Consider the following 17707-nt stretch of genomic DNA (forward strand, 5'->3'; position numbering starts at 1 on the left):
ACTAACCATCCAATAATTCCTTGGTATTCCTTCAGTCATTCCATATAATAAAACTATGGGCTATAAACCATTATTATCCCCATTTTCTAGATGAAGAAACTGAGGCAGAGAAAAGTTGGATAGTAGGTCTTGGCAGGGCCAGGATTTGAACCTGTGTAATCTGGAGTAAGAGCCTCCGCTTTTCCATTTTGTTGTACAAACAATAATAAGGAAAAACTTTTTTTTTTTTTAAATCGCGAATAGAGAAAAAGAAAGTCACAACTGGATTTTGTAATTGGCCTATGGTTCCTAACCTCAGACCAAGTAATAATAGAGCATTACTACCACTTTTCTGATATAGTCGAAAAGAATGAGCCTGTAGAGACTAGCTATAGGAAACTCTGGTTTTCTATTGCTCCAAACTCAGAGGGACAAAGGCCAACTCTGGGTCTACAATTTTTCAGATTGGCGATCCCTTCTTTGCAACAGAATTCTGAAAGCAGTGGGTAACACTGAAAAATGATTGCTCATTATATTAGAGAATAAAATAAATGTAAAATCTATCAACTTATCTCTGTTGCTGTATATTTTAAAATTTATCTCATTGCAATTAAAGTGAAGTCAAGATCAGAGAAAGAAGGCATCTTCAAATTTGGCAGATCCAAAAGAAAAAAGCATTAACAGGAAGATAATAATGTATTCCACAATTTTACTTCCAAATCCTAAAACACTGTGAGGGGCAGTAGAAAGAGTAATACTTGGGTGGCTCTCCTGGGTTTGCCATTAACTGGCTGTGTGACCTTTGGCAACTCAATGAGCATTAAAAATATTTAGCAGAGCTATTGGTCTAGGTCATTCGCCCTTTCTTCTACATGTTTAACAAAAATCCATAGTGACAGTCATAGAGATAACAATTTTTGACATAATCCCCAATGACCGCATCATTTGGTTAAATTTAATTTGACTTTCATTAGAGACAAAACTTGCTGCTACTAGTCAGAATAACACTGAGACTTTACAAAAGGGATGAAGGCCATCCAATGAATATGTACTTAGCTAAACATAAGGTCATGGAGTTAGACAGAAGACAAGACCAAAGTGAAAACTAATTTTTTTACGTGTCTGGAAGGTGAGAAATGGATGTTTAAATTGGATGCAGGAAGCCACGAGGGGCCAAGAGAATGACAGCTAGAGGAAGGTTACGGCAGCTGTGTTTGTAAAGGATTATGCTAACTCTGTTCTTCTGATAATTTCAAAGGACTTCAAGAAAATAAGATACTGGCTCCCTATATTTTTAATTTTGGGGGCTACAGAGAAGGGTTCTTTGGCTGTGAAAATAATCTGTGAGATTTCTTTCAATAAGAGATTTGGATTTTCAGCCTATAGTTTAAAGGAAGGTTTGCAATTCAAGTACTCTAAAAATGAAACAGCATGCTACAGAGCCACATTTAAGACATATATGAATAGTGCTGATGCTTTTAGAGAGCTGATTTGATGGGAGTGGGAGGAGCATGGCAGCAGAGCGCTGGTGTCACCACATGGGGTGGCCTTATTATACCTAATTTACAGCTGGGAAAATGGAGACTCATAAAGGCTGAATTGACAGTTGTCAAACAACTGGTCAGTGGTAGAGTTGGGATCCCAATGATGTCTGACACCATTGTTCATATTCTTAACCACACCAAAGTTTTAGGCACAGAAGAAGTCTTGAGCTTCACCCACTTCATACCTTTTCTGTCTTGTATATCTACTCCACACCCCAAACACATCTCTTAATTTCTTTGAAGTGAGGAGCATTATCATGCAAAACATGATCACACTGCTCACAAATAAAATTCACATACAGGGAAGAAAGTGTTGGAGAATGAGACAGGGAAGAGGGGTCACACTCTTTAAGACAAACAAGTCCAACGAGACCACTGACCTCACACCATAGATTAGAATGCAGCATTTTTATTGTAAAAGTCCACATATTAAGCAATTCCCTTTGTGAAAAGGTTTTCAAATACATAGACCAGGAGCAGCTGAGAATTAAGAATTAGATTATGTATAATATATATTCATGTTGCCAATATTATGCACACATTGGAAAGCTAGCTTTTTTGAGTGTCCCCATTAACGGAATACATTTCAAGTGGACAATAATAACATGTTTCTCGTCATTGAAAATTTGCCAACAACTCTCCCAAAAAGTCAACATTTAATATGTTAACAATTCAAAACAAGAAAATAATTAATTCTATTTACATGTGTTTGAGGTTATATACTAGAGCACTGGTACAGTAAAGGTTTGTAAAATTGGCAGCTAAATGTATTTCAAGATTCATCCAGACGACTTGATCATGACTTTACATGGTTTTCTATTAACAATGCCACTTTCTCTTCTTTTCTACTCTTTTTAGATTATCTATAGCTATGATTGAATTCTGACTTAGAGTAATGATTGCCAAAAGGAAGAACTTGCAAAGGGTGCTATTTTAGAAAAATAAGGATTCAGGATGAGTACCTGAAAATGGAGCTCAACTCATCATGTTTGAAGCCTGGGACCACCACTTCATGCGAATACATTATCGTTGAATGAGGACACAGTCATAGGCTCAACCTCCATGTAAGTCTTTCATTTGTCCTTTCATTTTTTAAATGTTAACTTCAGTACATTTTGGTTTTCACAGAGCATAGATTACTCCATTCTGAACACCAGTCAGGTGTGACTCCTGCTTATGCCTGCCATGTGTCCTCCGTGAAAGGGTGGATGGGTCAGAGCTGACTCACCTCCAAACCTGGAACAATAATACACAGGTTCTAATTATGCCCTATAGACTCATTTCTGTACATAAATGTCGGCTGTCAATATTGTTCTAAAAGGAGTATGGACTTTGCCTAAAGTAAATGTTTGATAATGAACAAAAATAGCCAAAATTCTTTGGATCCTTCTGTTTACTTCTACGAGATCAAATAGCACTGCATAATGCCTATGTGAAAAGATGAATCACTGGTTCCAGACCAGCTCAGAGAGATTCACCAGAAGCATATAAAGCCAGTTCACTTCCAACCACATTTATTGAGCGCCAGCTATGCGCCAAGCACTATACAAGGTGCTGAGGACCCAAGGAGGAAATGACAAGGATTCTGCCCATGAGGCACTCACAGTCACTAGAAGCAGATCTTGAGATGGAGAGTAAGTTCTGTTATGACTTATCATCCTAAAAGGAAGAAAAAATAGCAGCAAGCACACACATTTACTTTATTCTCTATGAAACTGGGCATATTTCGAGGTGGCAGATGTCAATTATCCAGTCTGTATTTTACTTAAGGTGTTTTAATATGCCATACGAGAAAAAAATAAGATGTTTGAATCTTCATGCATGAGGGAGAAGGTAGAGAAAATTCCTCCCTCCAATTCCAAACCCCAAACCCTTATAATTACATTCATGATTCTTTTACAGCCCAAAGACACAGAATAAAAGACAATACTTTATGATGTTAACTTCAATCCATTTGTTTGGCTCTAGAGAGATGCATGCATTAAACTTGAAGCATTCTACGTTATTGAAATATTTACATCATTGTACATGTGATGTGGAGGAAATTTTCCTCATATCTTGGGCTGGAGATGAAATAGATTTCTAGTTATAGGCTCCTATATTTAAAGCAAGTTGTGATTTTTCTCAAATAAGGGAGATATCCTTTTGGGATCAAACTTACCACAACTTGACCCCAGATGAACAGAGGATACAGTTTTGGATCTTTTGCATCTAATTGTATTTTGAATTGAGTAAGGATACCACCACTGTAAACAGTCATGGCTTTCACTATTGCAATTCCTTTAGTGGAAAAAAAAAATCTGGTTTCAATGTTCTTGCTCTAATTTCACTTTGCCTTGCAGGTTTGAGACACAGCAAACAGTATAGCTCAAATTACACTTACTTCCCACAGGAGAGTTGGGTGCAAACAATATGACATGAATACAATTTACCAGGTTAGAACACAGAAACAAATTCAGAGTATTATAAACCACTCAGGGGATTATATAAGTGGACTTAGAAAGGACACTCTCTCTCCATGAGATTTAGTGAGATAAGACCCACCTCAGTAACAGCCATACCTCTTCACAGGTACAGGTAGGACACCCAGTAAACCAGATTGAACAAGCAGAAGGCAGTGGGGAAGAAGATCCGCGCGTAGGAGTCCATCTTGGCGATACGGATATGTATCCTCCCGCGTCTCCAAGCTCCTGTCCGGCAGTCTTCGAAACAGCAGAAAAAACTGGCACAGTCCTTGCCGTCCAGACACTCATACCCATATTCTTCATCTCTCTCTTGAAGGTGTGTGGCATTATTCATCTGAATGGTTGCTGATCGTGGGCGGATATCAATGGTAGGGGCCTGAGATCAGGGTAGGGAAGGAGAGGGATCAGAGTTAGTTATACTTGCTAAATCCTAGACCGTTTCTCCACAGTGTCACCAATGTGAATGATGAATCTGAAAATGAGTACTCAGGGAATTTGCTATGACATCATGATCTACAATGGTAAAATTGAACTTAGAAGGATAGCACATTTGCAGATTTCAAATTTTGAGCTTAAGCAGTGCAGCTGAAAATAATACCACCAAGCTAATAGCTATAGCAAGAAGATTGAGCACCAAAAGAACTCAAAAAGTTTAAAGATTTAAATCAAACAACTACATGGAATCTTATTCTAGTAAATATTAGATGTGAGGTTGGTTACATGAAGGCATTTAAATGGTGTTGCACATGAGTAGAACAGAGAAATAAAAACGCGTCAATTTTGAAATCAAATTTTGTGTCATGCTCCTCTATATAGGCAAACACTAACCCCATTACACTGAGCAAATGTATTAAATGCTTTTAATAGAAACTGTCAAGATATATATAAATGTAGAAGTTTCCTGAGTTTATACCACAATGGTATGACTTACTTATGTTTTAACAGAATATATAAGTACTCTGTCTAACGTTCACCATTTAGAAGCTTCAGAATGTCAGCAATATTAACCTACATGTGAGTGAAACATTTTTTTAAATGTTACTAGCTATCAAACTCTGTCTGGCATGAGAAGAAACTAGTACCAATTAACTAAATGTTAATCTAATCTTTGCTGCTGCACCAATTACAGAATTGCTAGAAAACTCAAACATTTATTTAATGTTAATTTGGATGAGTTCGTTTTAGGATAATATAAATACAAATCGTATTGTCTGTGAATCAGCTATCAGAATTCAGCTGAGAATAGAAATCTCATTAAATATTGCATGATAGAGCCAAAGGCCCCTGGATCACCCTGGAAGGAAGGGATGGGTGTTTTAACTTAAAGTACTTCAAAAAGACTGTATTATTTTTATAGAACTGACAGGTAGAGTTCAGGTCAGTGGAGATTATTGCATGTACTTATTGAAAAACAATCCTTTGTTGAATTAGGATTTACAGAGTCAAATTTTAGGGCATATATGGTATATATGGGCATATGTGGTATATATGGAACGTGGTAGGTACAACCAGTGAAACTGGATTCCATTTTTATCTGAGAAGAGAGCGTAAGTCTTGGCTTTGATGTTTAAAGAGGCCCACTTTACTAATGACATCTCATAGAGCTTAGAGATATTTTTAGCCTCACGTTAGGTCAAAACCTCTGAATTAATGTAGGGTTGCTGAATCAATTCTAGAAATCTCTAGAACTTTCTCCATCTTAAATGTGTTATCTCTAGTGGAATGCTTAAATGTCTGCTCATAAAAAATAAATAAAACACCATGTAAGCATTAATAGTTAAATTCAGCAGTTGCATGCAGTGAATTTCCATTCCAAAAAACATTATACCTTGAAGGAAAACATCCGAAGAAGCTTTGGGTTTGTAGACAGAAAAGAGAATCGCATTTTTTTAATTAAAAGAAGAAAAAAAGAAAAAAAAAAAAAAGAGAGAGACAAAATAAGATAAATTAAAAATACATTTTGAAAGCATAGCAAGTGAAATGAACTGAAATTGTAAACACAGAAGGACAGTTCTGAGCTTGGAATAAAGCATATGCCTAAAGTTAGTTGGAAAATGAAATTTGGTGATTGATTTATTGCTAGTGAAATTTTCAGTAAATTAATCCACAGTGATCTAACTGCAAAAGCCAGTATTGTTCACGTGTGAGGAAGCCTTCTGTTGCCCGTTTTCCCTGTACAGAAATACTGATTTTATTTTCTAATTATGATCAAGGAGGCCTTACTAGGAGAGCCTTGACACAATGAACCCAAGGGCATATTAAATGGGAAAATGAAATTTCAGCTTCTCATTCACAGCTTGGGCTCTTGATAGTTCTCTGATAAATCATCTAATTGGCTTAAAAGGGGTAAATGCATGAAGTTCTCAGGTAATTTCATTTTTGCAGGTTCTTTAATTCCCTTTCTCCTCTGCCTTCTTTTCTTCTGCCATCTCATGACCCTGGCTTAAGGAATCCAAGTGTTTCTATCTCTGCAACAAAATCCACTCCACAATAGAGAGGACCAGAGGGCTTTGTCCTAAGCCAGTCCTCACATCCTTGTTTCTACTGGCAGGTAATAATGCTGAGTGTCAGTAGACCCATCTTTTGGGGGAAAATGAAATAGCAAGTGAAGGAGGGGGAGAAAACAAAAAACAACACAACAAGGAAAATAAACTAAGGATAGAGAAAATGCAAAGGTAAAGAGAGGCAATACAGACAGAGAAAGAAAGGGCTGCATAAAGTATAGCGAATATTTGGGCAATTAAAGATAATTTCTTTTGCATTAATCGTCAAGAATAATGATGCTTCTTCACCTGTTATAATGTCTTACATTCAAATAAACATGTGCAATTTGTAGAATTTCACCTGGGTTTCTGGAGATGCATCAGAATGCAATCTAGAATCGGCTAGATTCTGTGGTTATTAATTCAGCTCCCCAAAGCCCATGGGTCAGAAAGCTGGCCACTATCATGACCCTCATAGCCCTTAAAGCAGAAGACCAGGAAAGGCTATAAATTCAGGAGTTCCTTTGCCCCAGTATTGTAAGGAAATGGACCTTAATTTTCATGGGGCCTCCTATGAACCAAACACTGTGTTTAAGTGGGCAAATGGGTAGCTACATGCTCTTTTCAACATCCATAATAAAAGACAGTTGCTTTAGGCATTTATATTTATGCTTCATCAACTCTACTTAAAGTTAGGTGGCAAGGTGAAGCCATCCTACCTGTTTTCAAGTCACTGAACTCAATCCAGGTTGGTAACTGCGTAAATCATCAACATCAACCACCATCATCAACTATAAATGTAAGGTACTATTTAATGTTTTTTACATCCATTACCACATTTATTCCTCACAGCAGTCTCATAAGATATGTCTTTTTTGTAATACTCATTTTATATATGAGAAAATGAAAAAGGGAGGCTAAAAAAATACCTTTTAACTATAAAACCAATAGAAGTCCTCTGGCAATGCACACACACACACATTGTTTGCAACGGTGTGGTGACCCCTGAAACTTCAAGAACCTTGTGGCTTCCTATTGGAAATCACTGGATGAAGAATTTAAGTTAAAACGTCAATAACTTAAAAATATTAGTTAAGAGGCAGAAAGATGAAAATCAATGAAACCTAAAATAACAAGCTACTAGAAGTTGAATGCATTGTTCAGCCATGGTTATACTCCCAATGAAATAAAGAGAGCAAGAGTCTCCCTTAGTGAATCAGGTCTCTCCCAAGTAACTGACGACCTTAATGAATCCTTATGGCCTGGCCAAACTCACACAGTCCCTTTTCATCTTGCGGCCCAAAGTGTGGACAGCCTGCAGATAGGCTAAGCAAGACCAAACCAAAACAAAACCAGGTGACCTCTCTGCATAAAAATGTCAAAGGTCCCAATAAGAAATGATACATACAGGGTTTTTCTTCTTTTTGTCTTTGTCCTTGCTTGGTTTCCGGTTGCTGACAAAATAATGCAGGGTGCCGTACTCCACCAAAGCAGAGAAGACAAAGATGAAGCAAACAGATACGAAGAGGTCCATTGCCGTGACATAGGAGACCTTGGGGAGCGACTTCCGGGCAATGGTGCTGAGGGTAGTCATGGTCAGGACGGTGGTAATGCCTGGAGGAAGACACAATAAAACAGATCGTGTGACCACATCAGCAGGTTGGAAAACTGTGTCACTAATGAAACCAAACGTGTTTTGTGACTCCTGAGGAGCAACCTCAGTATTGGGAAAGGAGGTGTAACTCAAATTCATTCACTCAGTTCACAGATGTGTACTGCCTGCCTACTATGTATCACCTGCCGTATGTGCTGAGAAACGTGCTGAAAATGTGCTGAGAAATAAAACAGACATGGTCCCTGCCCATATGTCCCTTGTATTTCGGCGAAAGACGACAGACACCACCATGGATCAAAAAAAGAAAAGTATAATTACAAATTATGGTATGTGCCATGCAGAAGAGCAGGGATGGTGAGAACCTACTTAGATGGAAGGCCTCTCTGAGGAGGTGATATTTAAGGGGAAGCTTAAAAAATTAGAAGAAACCAACCTTTTGGCTATTAGCACTAAAAAAATTAAAGGGAGGTTCTGAGGAAGGGAAACCTTATCTGGTTTTGAATTTTTAAAATACCTGGCTTCTGGGGATGGGCGGGGAAATCACGGTGACGCTGGGGAAGTAGAAGTCCAGTCACGCAGAGCATGCACAGGAGTTTGCATTGTATTCAAAGTGCAAGGAGAAGTCATTTAAATGTATTAAATAGAGGAGGTGCGTTGTGCGCGACTGACATGTTCTGATGGATAAGTTCTTTAGAGGCTATTTGTGATGAAAATAGGTATCTCAGAAGTAATATCATAACTAATATTTACTGAAAACTTCCTCGTGCCAGGCACTCTGATAAGCATTTTATGTGCATTCTCTCTTTGAATCTTTACAGCAGATATTTTCATTTTGATTTTATAGTTGAGGAAAAGGAGGCTAAAGGACCAGCGCCATGTCAGACGGTAAAGTAGCAGAAGGATTTAAACACAAAAATTAAATGTCTGATTTCAAAACACTTCTTTTCCCCCTTGTGCAACAGTGCCCAAGCAAACTAGTCCTCCCCAATAATTGTTTAATAACAAAGAACAAAGTTAAGACAACCTATATGTATCTACAGGGGAAGGGTCAGGGGCTTACCTTCTGTAACAGCTATGTTAATTATAATAAAGGCAACACAGATTCAGTATCTGCATAGGTTATAGCTCCAGTTATAGGAACTTAAGTCACTTCAACAGTCTAAATTTCTGCATCTGTTAGTGATCATGGAGTCTTCCATCTCCCTGTCTATTCTATATACTTTGTGACAACAGATAAGAAATGTATCTTGATGTCCATTGTAATCCCATAGTGAGTATAGTGCTAGTACTCAATAAATATCAAATGAATAAATAAAACAATTGAAGAATAGTGTATATATGAAAGACTAGAGACTCAACCTACATTTGAAAATAGGAATCCACATTGATGACTTGGGGGAGATAGTTTTAATTGCACAGAACAGTATCTAACACTTAAGAATCTCTTCCTTTGGCCAAGTACTACGTTAAGTACTTGTATAATTAAATTATCCCACAAAATCCTCACAATGAGGTAAGCACTGTTATCCTTGTTTTGTTTTGTTTTGTTTTGTTTGCAGGTGAAAAAAACTGAGCACAGAAGGAATAAACTAGTTAAGTGATAGAGATGACATACAAGCCTAGCAAGTCTGACTTTAAACGCAATGCTCTGAACCACATTGTTGTATTTCCTCTCTATAAATAGGTCCATAATATGCAGGATGAAGCACCACACACTTGGGAGCTACTGTAAATTCCTAATTTGGGATATGATGTAGATATGTGGGCCTTCCGTGTTGTCATAATGGAAACGTAAGAATGGGCAAGTTTCTCAATTACAAACGGGATGGTAGTGACTGGGGGAACTCCCTAAGGCTCTTGGGAAGACTAAATTAAATAATGCACATAGAGTGACAATTCCTAGTAAAGTCTCAATAAATAGGTGTTATTATCATTTATTTTAGAGAAGAAAGATCTGCTTCTCAAACTAAAAAAAGCTTCACTTAGGTTGTCTATACATTAATTCATGTAGAAGTTTTTGATTATACCTAATCACAGCTGATATTTTTGTGGGGGAATTTCAAAACTAAATTGGCACTTTGGTCTTCACTTCACATTCAGGCCTCAAACCACATATGACCTATGAGAAGTGAAAATGTCAATATTCAGAGTAGATACCATGGATAAGTTCACTTAAGACAATGTGGCCCGTCTCATATTATTAGGCTACATGCAAGTTCATCCCAGCCATGTAAAAGAAGACTCTTCAAAAAATGCTTCAAGATATTTTCCGGTCTGCCTGGAGCCACAGAGAAGAGAACAATGAAGAATAGACAAATGGTAGTTTTAAGTGATTTACCAGCAACAAGATAGCCTGATGTGGTTTTTTTGTTTGTTTTTAATGTGGTTTTTAAGCCTAGTTTTGCCAAGCAAAGAAATTAGAGTTCTCTTACCTGAGATACATGAAAAACATCCATAGCTTTTTTCAATTCCTCCAGTCTTGGCATGAAGTAAGCTCTTCAGGCATGTTACGTTACCTCATAACTTGGGTGAAAAATATCAATTCGTCTTGTCCTTGTTTCATCCATCATCCTTACATCATGATTAAACCTCACCAGCTACCACTTGTGTACCAAACTATACTCAAGTGTTGTAAGTTCCGAAATGAATATTCCCTATTCTGTGGTGATCTGAGTTTAGAAAGCAGTCAATCTCTGAGCCACATGGGTATATTTATCTCACTCATCAAACAACTTGGCTCTCTAACTGTTCTATGGCAATAAACTTGAAGTTCACAGGTGTTTAATGTCATCTGGTTCAACTCTTGATTGTAAACACTGGAAAAGGTAATTGGACTCAGTGAAATCTAGGTCAGCGTTCTTAAGCCTGATCGCACATTAGAATCACCTGGGAATTTTTTTTTTTTTTTTAATCCTGACACCCAGCCCATGCTGTCAACAAATCAAATAAGCATCTCTTGGGGTTGGACTACGGCAGCTGTAATTTTAAAGGTCCCCTACTGACTTAAATGTGCAGTTAAATCTAAGAAGCACTGATCTAAAGAAGTGAGACAGCAAAGCTAAAACAGAGAAACCAGCTCAGCTCAGCACCCTACCTTTTCCCACAGCTGGCCTTCAACAAGGTCTCACCCAGAGCAAATCTAGGTGTCAATCAGCCAAGGTGCAGATCTACTATCTGCTGGCTGTGTGACCTTGTAAATGTCATTTAACCTTACAGCGCCTCTGCTTCCTTAGCTCTAAAAGAGTGATAATAACCTTTATTATCATTACAACTTCTACATGCAGCTGTTGTGAAGAGTAGAAAAAGCATGGGGACCATGTTGAAGACGCCTGACTTATAGTAAATGATCAACAAATAAGAGGAGCACCTACCTGCTATGTGCTTGGGGACCCGTCCCTCGTTCCTCAGCCCACTCACCTTGATCCCTTCTCCCACCATGGTCTTTTGCCAGTGAGCACTCATTGAGTAAGTGGTAGAAATGAGCTACTAGAGTGGTCTTAAGAGGGATTTTGACCAGCAGGAACTAGACTTCAAGAGAAGAGATTGATTTAAAATCCTTCCCTTAAAATATTTTTGGAATGGGTAGATTGGAATGCATCAGTGCATTTTTTCCATCCATTCATAAGTGCATACATTCCTTGAATAATCACTGAGGTACCAGCCATGTGCCAGGCACTGTATTGGGAGTGAAAAAGACATTTACATTCTGATGTAACAGACATATAAGCATGTAATGCAATACACTACTCACAATCACAGGTAATAGTCCTAAAGTAATAGACTCAGCATATTTTGGGTTTGTCTTAGCATGTAGCATTAGACAGGACATTATAATTGTTAAATAGAGCCTGTAACATAAAGTACCTCATATAACAGAAAAACTCAAAATAACTTTATTTTGAAACAGATGGGAGACTAAATTAGGTTTGGAGGAGAACAAAAATGCAAATGATGTCTTTTTTTCCCCAGTAATCATTTCTGCCCTCAGTTTTAATAACGTGGTACAGATCACTTTGTCAGAAAATGACTATAATTGCTAACATTTCTGAGGCCCTACTATGCTTTGTGCACTTTGCATGGAATACCTAATTTCACCTAATAAAATCCCACAGTTAGGTACAGGAAATGATATATGTTTCACATGTGAGTAAAATGTGATTTGCAGAGACTAAAGGGCATATCCAAGGCCATACCATATGTGTGGGTTGAAATCCAGATTCTCTGGACTTCAAAATCCAAGCTCTTAACTATTACATGATACTGCCTCTCTAGTCAAAGAGTGAGCAAGAAATATGGTTCTAGTTTTCATACAGATGATAAAAGAGGACAGTGGTTTTATAATTCATTTTTCAGTAGTTAAGTCTCTAGGAAATTTTATGTAGTATGAGAATTTTATTCATGGGCCTAGCCTCCAGTGTCCCTGTGAGTCTGTGGCTTTGTCGTAATCTACGTGAGTCCTCTTTCCTTGTGTGAGGAAAAAGATGTGAAACTCCAAGACAGATATCACCATATACAAGAGATCAAGCAAATTGCAAATAATCTTAAAAGTGGAGAGAGGGGTCCCAGAATTTCACAGGTAATTATGTTTTCCCCAAAATAATCTTTTCAATGGTTCTTCTGTAAGGAGCCAATTACTGTGTATGTATGTCTTCAAATGTCACGATAATTATGCATGTTGAAATTAATCAATAGCCAGTGGTATGCTAGTAAATGTGTAACAATTGATTCCCTAGAAAAAAGGTGCCCCTGATTTTTAGTGTTTGCCTATTTCCGTGTTGTTAATATTTTCACCTTGGTTGATTTCACTACCAATGTGGCATCACTGAACACAACGTTGGGAAAAGATAAACACAATCAGCTCTCATGAGCTGGTGTGAGCAGCTCTACTGTACTACTGCCCAGAGATCAAAACAAAAAAATCTACTGAAAAGAAAAGTTTTCCCCCCCCCAACCCCCAGTTTATTTAAAAACTTACTGAAGAAAGCCTATGGAGGTAATTTAGCAAAACAAAACTAGGAAACTTTATACACTGCTCCTTTTTTTTTAACATGCTAGTTTTCTTTAAAATGAAACAAATGGCATTTCTATGTAATTGATGACTGAATTAAAAGCAAGTCAGTTTTTAAAGGGGAATAAGGATTAGTCATATTTGGTACTTACCTTGGGACAGTACAACACAAAGAATTGTGTCTCACCTAGAGAAGTTCTGGCTGGAACAGCATCCTTATTGATCCAGAAGGACACCCAGGATAGGACAACGATGAGTGTGCAGGGGATGTAGGTCTGGATGGTGAAGTATCCCATTCTTCTGCTCAGGTCAAAATAGACAGTCATGACCACGTAATCTCCTGGAACAGAGCAAAGATAGGCCGTGAAAACCCTTAACAAAATTGGAAAGTGCTTGAAAATAAGCATGTATATAACTTATGTGCACTTGAAAGTTTTAACCCACCTGCGTCAAGAACAAAAACAACAAAAAGCAAAACCCAACCTGTACTGAATTCTGATCCTTTTAGAAGCAATGTGATTACTGATGGAAGGAAACATTTTTGAGCACATTGCTCCTATTTTCTTCTTTCCTGTGATTTTTGATATTGTCCTCTCTGCCTACTTAATACACACAATGTGAAATTTTTTGTTTGGTGGAGAGGGAAAGAAACAGTGTTTCTACTCTGTGCCTTTCTTGCCTGCAATGAATCCTAAGGTTTGTAACAATTTCCTCTTGTTCTCAGGACCTTTCTCCATACAAACCAGAGAGAAATATCCTGGTGCTTGGTACTAATAAATGACTATTTTACTCAGTTTATAACCACATTTCTATGCTGAGACATTTTCTCATATTTCCGTTGAATCCTGTGATTTTCCTTCATAGCAGTTAACTTCAGTTTGTAATTTCTCATTCATTCGTGTGGTTATTTTTGTAATATCTGTCCCACCTATTAGACTTTATCTGCATGAGTCCACAGACTGTGCCTACTCTAGCCCATCACTGCCCTATCAGTACTTAGTATCCTGCTTGATTCCAAACAGGCATTCAGTAACATTTGTTGAGTAAATGATTAAATGAATGAATATATTTATATATTTAAATATAGAGAAAGAAACAAAAATCAAGAAGTTGTATTCTGGAACATTTGGGTTACAAAGGAGTTTACGTAAATAATACAGAGAGTAATCAAGGAATCCAAGAATGACCATATAGCTATGCATGAGAACAATGTAATGTGACAGAATCCCAAGTCTCTGATTCGTTAAAATCATGATGCATGCATTGTTTTTAAAATTCCATGTCTTTCATTTTGTATGATTCCAAGTGAAATTCTACAAAATTTTAATTTTTGAAGTTAGAAAATATACTATAGAGACATATCCCAGTTACTATATATTTATGTTTCTTTATAGTACTGTTAGAGAACATCAGTTTCAAAGACTATATCTGCTCTCCTAATGTGAGGCAAAACATGAGACCACTTTTCAAATGTTGCTTCTTTTTTCTTTACTAAATTGTGATTTGTCCTAAAATGCATGGACAATGAAATCCCAATCATGTGTTTTAGTTGAATTACTTGGCTTCATGTCTGTGTTTCTCTCCTTACTTAGATGATTTAGATCTGATTTGAAAATAAGGCACTTTAGAAGCTTCATGGGGAGAAGACTGACTTAGCTGGGTGAATTTTTACTACTTAGTCCACTTCTTCCTTCCCCCTCTCAAACTTCACTCCACACCCTTCTAAGCTGCTGAGATGCAAAACCCTTCACTGGGTACTCTTCAAGGGAGTAAAGACTCCCCTCACCCTGCATTGTTTCCTAAGTGGGGTTATGAATACCTCCTAATACTGCCCTTCGGTGCATTGATGGACTGTCACTTGTCTAATTCAGTATCCTGGTTAAGGCAACATTAGTGACCCAGACACTAATTAGGGAATTAGGCTCCCATGGGAACATTGGTTCCCTGTCCAAGAGCAGTAATTAGCCATTATTTAGCAATTATCCCTGAAAAGTTAAAGGTAGGAATTTTCTTATTGATCGTAACTAGATTTTGGTTAGTTCCCTGAGATGATGCTTCTCTGTGTTGATTTATTTGGACTTAAGCTATTTAAAGTCATAGCATTTCATAAATTTGTTTGGTCTTTGCTTTTGTTCTAATTTAGAATATAACAGATGCAGGCGATGATTGAGGAATAAAGACATTTATAACTTGAGATGATCTCTATTAATATCTATCTTTTTCTTTCCTGTTTCTTTGATCACAATACCAGAGGCGAATTCAAGTTTCTTATTCTACATAGGAAACACAAAGAAAGAGACATTTTCTTTTTAAATAATAATATTCAGGGGCACTTTTTCTCCCTATTTTCCAAGTCCTTGAGAAAATGAAACTTTATGAATTATAATATTTTAGATAAATCTAGACAATTTTAGTTAACTTCTTTTTTACTCCTTATCATGTAAGTGAATGAGAATCTACACTTTGGCATTAATGATCTGACTCCTTTTAAAGGTGAACTTTAATTTTGCCTCAAGTGAACAGATAATTATCTCAATTTAATTCTCCACTTCCCTTTAGGTCAGAATCTAAACTTCCACAGCCTATTTATCTATCAATTTCTATTTTAAGGTAATAGCTTCTGAGTATCTTTCATCTTTGCCAGCAAATCCAAAGCTTTTCTGTCACTAGATTATGGATTCAAACTTGGGAACAGGCCATTTAAAAGCAAAGCAGCTTCACAGTGACAGCCTGATGCCTGTCTTATATCTAAGGCTCTATCACTTTTTGTATTTTTAAAAACTCTCCGGCTGAGAACCCTATAAAATCAAATCTCCTGAAAGTGCCACATCAGTGATTTCCCCAAGCCCAAAAGGTTTAAAGTCAAAGGTGGTTATTTCAGCCACTTCAAATTTATTCTATTGATTTATTCTAACATATGATATTTAAAGTCATAGCATTTTATAAATTAGTTTGGTTCCCTGTTTTTGTCCTAATTTAGAATGTAACACACACAGGCTATGACTGAGTAGAGAGGACATATAAGTTGAATAACACCCATTAATGTTCAGTTTTTATTTTTTGTAAGATTCTTATGTCTAGTTTTAGGAAGACAGCAACAGTTCAGTGAATAATGAACTTCAGTTATTAGTTTTTCAGTTGTGATGTTAACCATTTGAAAGCTTTAAAATTCAGATTTATTGGAGTGTTTAGGCTCTTATTTCATACATGAAGCTATCTCCTCTTACAAACTTAAAGATTCCATGATAGAGACATCTTCCCCTCTGGTGAATGCCTGAAATAATAAAATAACTATTTTCTAGTTACCAGGAATGAGGACCTACTGTGTGCAGACACTGGGCTGTATGGTTTGCAAATATTATCTTTAAACCTCCTAAACGTTTTGTCAGGATGCTGAAAAAACTAAAACCACTTTGTTCCTCTTCCAAGTTTCTTACTCCACTTAAATATAGTTGAATAGAGTATATATTCCCTACCAGGTTAAGTTGAAGGCATAATTAGTGTTAATATTCTCTTCCTTACATTCCTTTCTCTAGTCTCTTTTTTATTTGTCAACAAATATTTTTAATCACTTTTATGCAAAGAGCACTATATAAGGTAATGTGGAGATACAGACCGATGGAATCTCACAGACTGATTCTAAATTAAATGGATTAAATGAGAACAAGGTTATTTTGTCTCATACTACAACTCAGAGAGACAGACAGAGATGTGTTGAGACAATGCAGTAGATCTTCCTTTATCACTCCTCATTGAATCTGAGGCATAATTCCACAGGGCTGGTTTTGACCACAGGCAGGCAGGAGAGTTTGTTGGCTACAACTTCATTTAGGAAAAGGGTTTTCTGAAATTAGATCCGTACCTCACCTAACACACAACAATAAATTTAAGATGTACTGAAGATTCAAATTTAAGCATGAATATAAATACTACATAACGAAAAAATATAATAGAACATCTTCATAACCTTAGTGTGGAAAAGGCTTTGTCAAGTACACCATAAAACAAACATAAAGGAGAAAAAAAGTACAGGTTTACCATGTAAAACTTAGAACTTCTGTATTATAGATATTTTTCCTTTAAATCATTTTAGAAGGCAAAATACCACATTTGAATATTTCCCAAATAAATAAGAAATCAAAGGCTAATATCACTGATACATAATTAATGCTCTTAATTACTGAGAAAAAGACCCACATTTTTAACTAGGCTGAAAAAAATGAATGGACAATTCATAGATACTAAATAGAAGAAAAGATTCTCAACTTCAGTAGTGATCAGTGAAATGCAAAGTAAAATCACAGTATTTCATTTTTAGCCTATCATATCAGGGAAAAAAGTAAACTGGTAATTTCTAGTACTGACAAAACATGGACAGAGAACAGAGCTACACACTCTTGGTAGGGGTGCACACTGACGTAAGCTGGAAGGTAATCTGGAAGCACATAACAATATATTTTACTTCTAGATATTTGGAATAAACACTGAAAAAAATGTTTATTAAATATTGCCTTTCAATTGGCACCAAGTGTTTTTCAACATTTGCTCCGTGCCCAAAAATATGAGTAGAATACCCAGTCCTTGGGCAGAATCCCAATCCCTGACTTTATGCA

The 17707-nt window shown here is 36.8% G+C and overlaps 1 protein-coding gene and 2 long non-coding RNA genes across 4 annotated transcripts in view; 2 read left to right on the forward strand and 1 right to left on the reverse strand.

The window, feature by feature from the left end:
• The window catches only part of LOC309658248, a 428936-nt gene extending 426470 nt beyond the window's left edge, over positions 1–2466 (forward strand). The window contains exon 6 of the long non-coding RNA XR_014262137.1: positions 2382–2466. This is a non-coding gene — a long non-coding RNA (uncharacterized lncRNA). The remainder of the gene's footprint in view (positions 1–2381) is intronic.
• GABRG2 (gamma-aminobutyric acid type A receptor subunit gamma2) overlaps positions 1913–17707 on the reverse strand; it is a 131017-nt gene continuing 115222 nt past the window's right edge. Inside the window, exons 7-10 of one of the 2 annotated variants that reach the window (XM_082456488.1) lie at positions 13282–13434; positions 7880–8085; positions 5817–5840; positions 1913–4364 (exon numbers count right to left, since the gene is read on the reverse strand). In XM_082456488.1, the coding sequence (XP_082312614.1) occupies positions 4089–4364; positions 5817–5840; positions 7880–8085; positions 13282–13434 (659 nt within the window). In that variant the 3' untranslated portion in view covers positions 1913–4088. The remainder of the gene's footprint in view (positions 4365–5816; positions 5841–7879; positions 8086–13281; positions 13435–17707) is intronic. The other variant, XM_082456489.1, reaches the window with a different exon arrangement.
• LOC309658269 lies at positions 4237–8029 on the forward strand. Its single transcript, XR_014262160.1, has 3 exons — positions 4237–4304; positions 6437–6539; positions 7943–8029. It is a non-coding gene; the product is annotated as an uncharacterized lncRNA (long non-coding RNA).

The sequence above is a fragment of the Balaenoptera physalus genome (genome assembly GCF_965194825.1).
Source record: "Balaenoptera physalus genome assembly, chromosome: 3".
In the NCBI taxonomy this organism is placed as follows: Eukaryota; Metazoa; Chordata; class Mammalia; order Artiodactyla; family Balaenopteridae; genus Balaenoptera; species Balaenoptera physalus.